General features: G+C 49.6%; 1 protein-coding gene across 1 annotated transcript in view; it reads left to right on the forward strand.

Annotated features, from left to right (window-relative positions):
- Positions 1-6,023: 6,023 nt before the first annotated feature.
- Htr5a (5-hydroxytryptamine receptor 5A) overlaps positions 6,024-8,638 on the forward strand; it is a 15,168-nt gene continuing 12,553 nt past the window's right edge. The window contains exon 1 of the mRNA XM_005367453.2: positions 6,024-7,342. Coding sequence (XP_005367510.1) covers positions 6,602-7,342 — 741 coding nt within the window. The 5' untranslated portion in view covers positions 6,024-6,601. The remainder of the gene's footprint in view (positions 7,343-8,638) is intronic.

Raw genomic sequence — 8,638 nt, forward strand, 5'->3', positions numbered from 1 at the left:
TTATTCGGAGGAGGAGCATGGCAGCACACAGGCAGACAAGGTACTGAAGCCAAGAGCCCTACACTTTGACTCAAAAGCAACAGGAAGTCAGTTGATTGTCACACTGAGTGAAGCTTGAAAAAAGACTTCAAAGCCTGTCCCCACTGCAAAACACTTCCAATAGAAGGTACAGTCCAGTTTAAAGGTGTGCCCTCCAGCCTCAAAGTCTGGATGAAATATATGTCGTCCAGCCTTCTCCAACAAGGTCACACTTCCGAGTCATGGCACCAGTGTTATGGTTTAAGTAAAAATGGCGCTGTTTCCCTGAGTGGCTGCAGTGGGCAGCAGGTCCTGAGACCATGGCAGGCCACTAAGGCAGCCAGTCCCAGGCAGGGAGCCCCCAAGTGACCTGTGGGCCATGAGGGGCAGTGAATCCTAGGCAGGGAGCTGTGTGGCAGGTGAGAGACTGTGACAGATAAGCACATCATACAGAGTGGGGTTGGATATTTATTTAGCTGGTTGTGGAAGGGAAGGGGAGAAGGGGGCAGAATAGAGAGAGACAGAGACAGAGAGAGGAAAGGGGGAGAGGAAAGTGAGACAGAAGCTACCTCAGACAGAGACTGAGAGAGACAGAGAGAGAAAGGAAGGACTCAGACTGGAAGTGGAAGGAAGCTCTGCCTGCCTCGGTGGTTGACAGGGGAGGGAGCAGGTGGGGCTTATCTCTTAAAGGGACAGGACAGAGCATTACAGCCATTCTCTATGAGTTTATGGGGCCAAATACATTCAAACTACCACTCCTGATAAAGGTGTCCTTAGAATGAATGCTTGGTAGATGTGGTGGTGGAGCTGGTCCCTGACTCAAATTGCCACAGTGGTCTCTCAAATCCACCCCCCTTCCTGGACTTTCACAGATATGCTCTTTGTTAACTGAAGAGATGGCTAGCCTCCTTTAAGAGAGCCCCTGAAATGTGGTCACAAATGTACCCTGTACATCTTCTTACAGCCAGGCTTAATGGTGTATGTATAAATGCTTCAAATGATGAGGCAAGAGGATTCCCCAAAGTCTAAGGCCACTCTGCATTAAATAATAAATACCAGGATAACCAGGACTACATAGGGAGAATTGTTTCAAAACTCACTCCCGAGAAACAAAAAAACAAGTCAATTCTTTTTTTGGCTTCATCCAGAGGGGCTGTGGTCCTTTGCCAGTGTCTTAATCATTTTTACTGTTTCTGTGACAAAATATTGTGTCAAAAGCAATTTAAGGAAAGGGTTTATTTTGTCTCTTGGTTCAAGGGTAGAGTCCATCATGGCAGAGAAATCAAGGAGGCAGAAATTTGAGGCAGCTGATCACATTACCGGTGTAGTCAGGAAGCAGAGAGAGATAAATGCTGGGTTTTATTTTCTCCCTCCACCTCATTTATTAACTAACATTGCACAAGCCAGAGGATAACCTGAAGGAGTCAGGTCTTGCCTTCCACTTTGAAGGTCCTAGGGATCAAACTCAGGATCTAAATTTTGGCTGCAAGCACTCTTATCCACTGAGCCATCTCCCAGGCCCCACCACTTTCTCCTTTTCACACAGTTCAGGACATCAGGCTAGCAAATGGTGATGCCCACATTTAGGGTGGATCTTCCCACCACAATTATCATAATCCCTTACAGGTCTGCCTAGAGAGGTCAACCTAACCTAGACAGTCCTTCAGAGCCACACCTGGTGGTTTGTCTTGTAGATGACTCTAGAGCCAGTCAAGCAGGATCAATATCTGCCATTATAGTCAGGGGCAAGGAAAACACTTGACCCTCTGAGAGGCTCAGGTTTGGGCTATCTGGAATCCCCTTCGGATTGATCCTTAGATCCAGTTCTGACTTCAGCTGTAGCTGTGCTGGACAGTTCCCTGCAGTCCTGGAGGGACATACAAGCTGCAGCATCTCCACCGGTTTGCTCCTATGTTCTGATCCACCACTCAGATGTCAGCCAGTTCTTTCCCAGTGGTCTCTCTGAAGAAGATAGTCTCTGGGATTGAAATGGCCCTCTGAGTGCTCCAGCTTGATATATATTACACATGTGTCTTAATTTCTCTTCTGTTGCTGTAACAAAACATCCAAGCCTCGCTAATCTATGAAGAGCAGAGGGCTGGTGTCGTCACTTAAGGAGAAAGAACGGGTTATTCTTTTGTGTTGTGCTGGGGATTGAACCAGGGCACTGCACATGCTAGGCCAGCATGCTGCCAAGTGCTAGGCAGGCATGCTGCCATTGAGCTACATCCCAAAATAATCATCCTCTCCTTTTAAGAAATTACTTTAAATATGTGTATGTTGTGTGTGAGAGCATGCACGTGTGAGTGCAGGAACCAGTGGAGGCAGGAGCCGGGTTTCCTGGAGCTGAAGCCACAGGTGGTTTTGAGCCCCCTGATATGGGTGCTGAGAAGCAAACTCAGGTCCTCTGGGAAAGTAGCATGTGCTTTTAACCACTAAGCCATCTCTTCAGCCTTCTTTTCTGACACTTCTGTCATCAAGAAGACCTCAGCCCCATGACCTCAGCAAAACCTACTCACTTTCCAAAGGCCCCATATCCACAGGACATCAGCAGAGAGAACAAGTTCCCACCCCATCAGTTTATTTGGGTCACACAGTCAATCCACACACCATCTGCTTCATAAGCTCCGTGCCTCCCCCCCACCCCCCATGCAGTATCTTGATTCCTTCCTCTACCATGGCAAACATGGCTCAGGCTTTCCCAGACTATCTTACTGACACTTTCCCAGTGAGTTTGCCTTCTTTATGGGTCCTCTGGCTCCCTTGAACAGGAAGTGAGTCCTGTGTTCTGACAGCGCCCCAGATCAGTCAGTGGGTTCGTCTTTGTCTAGTTGTATATTCTGGAATCCTTAATTCATCTTGTGAAAATCAAACACTTGGAGTCCTCCCTGTGTTCCTGCTGAGGCCTGGTAAATAAACCTGCAGGGTCTGTTTTTACCCCTTTCCTTCGTCCAGGCAAGATTGGGTCTGAGACTTTGCTCAGTGGTGGTGCAGGGACCCAGGGCCTCACACATGCTAGGTGAACATCCCACCTCTAGCTGTCCCTCTAGTCCCAACACTTGTTTTGGTGCAGAAGCCAGGCAAAGAGGAGCAGATAGTGAGGACATAGGGGGTAAAGACCTCTGAGCCAGCACAAAGGAAAAAGCTGCCACTGTGGGCTTCAGGGGGCTCTCAGGACTCCATGTTTTGGCTCCACAGAGATGAGCTGTATTGAAGAATGTGCTTGCACATGACAGGACAACACATTTAGACACTTGAGTTTAAGCTGTCCTCCAAGGGCCAGATGGCTTTAGCAACTGCAAACAGGCTGGAGCCCACAAACTGTCACACTGTAGCTTCTCTCCACTGTCACACAAGACAAGTGCAATTTCAAACAGAAGGAATCATGCTTGTCCTCTCATACTCCAGAAACTTCCAAACCAAAACCAACAAGAATTGCCCTGTACTCCCAGCACATGTGTAAAACAGTCTCTTCCCAGAATTCTATTGGAGTGACTTTGTTCAATAGAAATTAACCACATAGTGGGATGGATCTTCTTTAGAAAATTAGCTATCCTGGGTTTTGAATTTGTGTCTATCTTAATGCGTGCACTTACCAAATACTCTGAAAAATTTTAACCCCAGGACCCTAGCTTGATTTTTTTTTATTGTAGCTCATTTTTATTTTGCAGTGAGGACAGGATACACGCCATGGAGTGTGAGAAAGAATATGAGTTAGAGGACAACTTGCAGACTCTGTAATGTGGGCCCAGGGATTGAACTTAGGTTTATGAGTCTTGGCGTCAAGCGCCTTTATTCACTGAGCCATCTCACCAATGCAATTTTGTTGTTGCAATACTAAACATTGAATACAGAGTTTCATGCATGAAAGTTATATCCCCATTTAGGACCCATCTTTTAATAGCATAACACTGCTGTGGAATATTCCTTTTGTATACTGTAAAGGTTTGTCACTCAAATTGGTTTAATAAAAAGCTGACCAGCCAGTAGCCAGGCAGGAAGTATAGGTGGGACAACCAAACTAAGGATTCTGAGATGAAGAAGGGCAGAGTCAGGGGAGACACTAAGAGATGCAGAGGAAGCAGGATGTGCAGAAAATGAGGTAATAAGCCATGAGCCACATGGTAGAGGGCAGATAAGAAATATGGGCTAATTTAAAATGTAAGAGTTAGCTAGTAATAAGCCTGAGCTATTGGCTGAGCATTTACAATTGATATTAAGTCCCCACATTGACTATTTGGGAACTGGCCAATAGGAAAGAAAAGTCTGCCTACATATCATCTTTTTCATAGAGGAGCTTCACTTCCTGCCTTAGGTTGTATTCTCTGGGGCAGAGAATCATGAGCAGTTTCTGTTTGGAACCCCACCTGGGAGATAAGCCCACAAGGAGATATGGAGAGCTACATACCAGGGGCAGGCTGGTCACCTGTAACTGGACCTCAGCCAACCCTGAAGGTGCCTTCTGGCAGAAATGGCTTATCAGAGCATTCAGGCAAAGGGGAGGTAGTCTACAGAACTTGGGAAGGCCTCCCATTGGGACAGCACACAGTTTGCTAGGGGAAGCTTACTTCCCAAGGAGGAAGTCCATGAGTCCTCACCAGCTAAGCTCTGAGTCTTAGTTACATTTCTGCTGCTGTGATAAAATGTCCTGGAAAAGGTCAGCTCCTGCTTAGGGTCGTGTCTGGATCTGTGGCCTTATGGCAGCTGGAGTCTGTGTTGATGTCTGTGGCCCATGTCACCTCAGGAGGCTATAGAACCCATGTGTGATGAAATCAGAGGACCATGCTGACCCAGTTCAGCCCTATGCTGGCTATCTGGGAAAGTGGACCCTGCCTCTTGCTGAACACTGTAGCAAGAGAGTTGCCCCCCACCCCTCACCACAGCTGAGGGGGAACTGACACTAACAGCAGGAGCATAGGGGAGCTGGCCCCACCCCATTACCTGAGTCAGGGGCCCCAGGGGCCTGAACTGACCAGCTCAGCTACCACCCATGTCCATAGATCAGCCTTGGCTTGGCCCACTGTAACATCTACCCCATCTAGGACCCACTGGTTCTGTGAAAGATACCCGCAGAATCTCCATGACTGTTTTGTTTTACTTTTTTTTTTTTTGAGACAGTGTCTCACTATGTAGCCCCACCTACCTTGAACTCACAGAGCTCCACCTACCTCGAGATCCAGCACTGGGATTAAAGGCTGAGCTGTCACACTTTGCCCAGTGCCCTTGCTTTTCAAGTTCCATGGAGCTTTTTCCTTTTTTTTTTTCTTAAGAATTTAAAAAAAAATTATTTTATGTGTATCAGTGTTTGCCTGCTTGTATGTCTGTGCATCACATGAGTACCTGGTGCCTGTGGAGACCAGAAGAGGGTGTCATATCCCCTGAAAATGGAGTTTCTATCAGCTGTGTGAATCATGGGAATCAAAGCGGGTTCTTGGCAAGGGCAGCCAGTGCTGCTAATGGCTGAGCCAGCTCTCCAGATCCTTCTCAGTAGAGAGTTCAGTAGAGCCTCTGGAGTGACTCCTGCAAGCCTCTTTCTAATGGTTGGGAAACAGGCAGCCTAGCTCCACACCTCAGCCTTCTCTGACAGCAGGACAAACAGCCATCTATGTCTTCAAGCAAGGTCACTGAGCTCCCCTCCGTAGGAGGCAATTATGTACTGAAATCTGGAGGGGGAAAACAGTGGTAGACCAGATTGTTAGTTAAGTGCCTCACTCCGGACACTTGTGCACAATACCCACTGGAGACCAAGGTGCGGCTCGGGGGTCTCAAAATCACCTGGAGAAGGTTTCAGGAAAGTTTATTAGTTAACTGGATTCGGGCCACTGACCAATTGGTAAAGAGCGACTGGACCTTGGACAGCCACCAAGCTGAGTGTTAGGTAGGCGGCAGCACCGTGGACAGCTCCAAGCACACCCGCTCCGGTAGCCAGGGGCGGGGAGAGGCGGCTCCATCAGCTGATGCCTTACGTAGCGCCGGATCCCCAATTCGCTAAGGCAGATCCGGGTGGGCGCGCCAGCGCGTGTTTTCGGAGTAGCAGCCCCAGGCACGGTGGAGAGAGGCCAGGTCAGGGCAGAACACCATCTCTAGAAAGCAAGTACCTGCGTTGCTTTCCCAGCATCCGACTGTTCCCCCGGGAGTCACTGCCCGGAGAAGGGGATGGCGGGCAGGCAGGGAGCAACCCTGGACCAGCGACTGTTCTGACGCACCAGCCGGTTTCCAAGCATCCACCCTGCACGGAACCCATCCCAAGGATGCTCTGCTGCGGGCGACAAGACAGCGGTCTCCACCGAGGTGAGGAAACGCAGACAAGTGATAGCTTAGGCGGGCCCTGGCTTCTAGACTCTGCCCCTTGAGTCCGCCTTCCAAATTTCTAAGGATACAGAGACTGTGCAGCTTGCAGTCTAGCACCCTCCTCTCTGCCAGCCAGCGTCTCCTCCAGACTCTTCCTGATTGGGTACTGGGGCCAGGTTCACGGGCTCTTGACAGAATCCTCTCCACTGGTCAGTTGTCGCAAACATTTCTAGATTGATTCCAGTGGGCTCGGTGGCTACACAATCTGAACGCAGGTGTCTTGGGGCCGGCAATGGATCTGCCTGTAAACTTGACCTCCTTTTCCCTCTCCACTCCCTCCTCTTTGGAACTCAACCGCAGCCTGGGCGCAGAAGACCTGCGTCCTAGTCGGCCGTTTTTCTCAGTTTTCCGAGTGCTAGTCCTGACATTGCTGGGCTTTCTAGCCGCGGCCACGTTCGCTTGGAACCTGCTGGTGCTGGCCACCATCCTCAGGGTACGCACCTTCCATCGCGTGCCACACAACCTGGTGGCGTCTATGGCCATCTCGGATGTGCTGGTGGCCGCGCTGGTCATGCCACTGAGCCTGGTGCACGAACTGTCCGGGCGCCGCTGGCAGTTGGGCCGGGGTCTGTGCCAGCTGTGGATCGTGTGTGACGTGCTCTGCTGCACAGCCAGCATCTGGAATGTGACAGCCATAGCCCTGGACCGCTACTGGTCTATCACACGCCACCTGGAGTACACGCTCCGCGCCCGCAAGCGAGTCTCCAACGTGATGATCGGACTCACCTGGGCACTCTCTGCCGTCATCTCTCTGGCCCCACCGCTCTTCGGCTGGGGGGAGACGTACTCCGAGCTCAGCGAGGAATGTCAGGTCAGTCGGGAACCTTCCTACACGGTGTTCTCTACCGTGGGCGCCTTCTACCTGCCGCTGTGCGTGGTGCTCTTCGTGTACTGGAAGATTTACAAGGCCGCGAAGTTCCGCGTGGGCTCCAGGAAGACCAACAGCGTTTCCCCGGTTCCTGAAGCTGTGGAGGTGGGTGCTACAAGAATCGCTAAAAATATTTCACTTGCATCTCTGCTTTCTTCACAGCACACCTCCCCCGATGTCTATGAAAGGTGAAACTCTCCAGTTTAGGGAGATGTAGGCAAGGGAGGGTGCAAGCGCTAGAGACTCCCTTGCTCCAAGTTCTGAATTACAGAACCCCTCCCGTGTTGAGTGTCTCTGGTGGATCATTTTTTTTTTAATGTGGAAAACGTGGGATTGTGTTTCATGTCCTAAAGAGTCCACTTTGTCACTGAAGCTCTGTGGATGGTCAGCACTCCTTGTAGAACTTCTGGAGAAGCTGGTGTCTGAAGGACACTGCCTCAGTGCTCCAGAAAACAAAACAAAACTTCCGTTTTTCTGCGTTGATAGTGAGGGTTTCTGAGGAGGGAAGATTAGGATGATTACCACATGGCGGGCACATCACCTGTGTTGTATTCTAGGCTATTTAGCAGCTATAATTTCAGGGTTGTCATTTTTCAGTGTCCTGTCCAGATTAAAGACAACTGTTTACTCTCATCTTGGTGCCTGCATTTGTTGTGTGTGATCCTTGCTTTCTGGTGTGTGCCATTGCTTTCTGGGCCTATGTACTGCAACCTTACCAGGCCATGGGCACCACTGAGGACCACCTGGCCTGTTTGCTTTCCCTTTGAGTAATAGAAAGGAAGAAGTCCAAGTTTCAGGACAGACAGCTCCCCAGCTCCCTACAACTAGCTTTTGAAACAGACAAGCCCTGCAAGGAAGTCCAGCCCTCTCCTTAACTCCTGGAAATCTGACTTGGTGATTCAGTTTCTCAAGCTCCACGAAAAAGCACCAGCTCCCAACCTATTGCTGAAAGCCTCACTTGTGTACTGAAGCTAGATCAGACAAGGATGCGGTCCCAGCTTTCTGATGCTGGCCTCTGGGACAGCAGAATACTCTGAGTGCGCTGAGTGTGTCCTACTGTCTTGTATCTTGTCAGCAGGGCTGCATTTCTAGTCATCCAAGCCTAGGGCATGATGGATGGAGGTAGGGGAAGGGGGTATCAATTTTGGTTTTTAGAATAAAGAAGGACTACCTAGAACAGTAGGCCTTCACCAAGGACGATGTCTGGACTGCCTGGTGATTTCTAATCGCACAGGATGGACCCACAACAAAAAATTTCAGGGATCAACATTCATAGAACTGAATTTTGGAAACTAGTGTATCCACTAAAGAGCTTGGAATTAGGTTCCAAGTAGCCTTAGGCAACGGGATCTTGGGCTCCACCTCTACTTTCCCTGGTAACAGAAAGCTTTGCAAGCCAGG

The sequence above is a fragment of the Microtus ochrogaster genome, unplaced genomic scaffold, assembly GCF_000317375.1.
Source record: "Microtus ochrogaster isolate Prairie Vole_2 unplaced genomic scaffold, MicOch1.0 UNK18, whole genome shotgun sequence".
Taxonomy (NCBI): Eukaryota; Metazoa; Chordata; class Mammalia; order Rodentia; family Cricetidae; genus Microtus; species Microtus ochrogaster.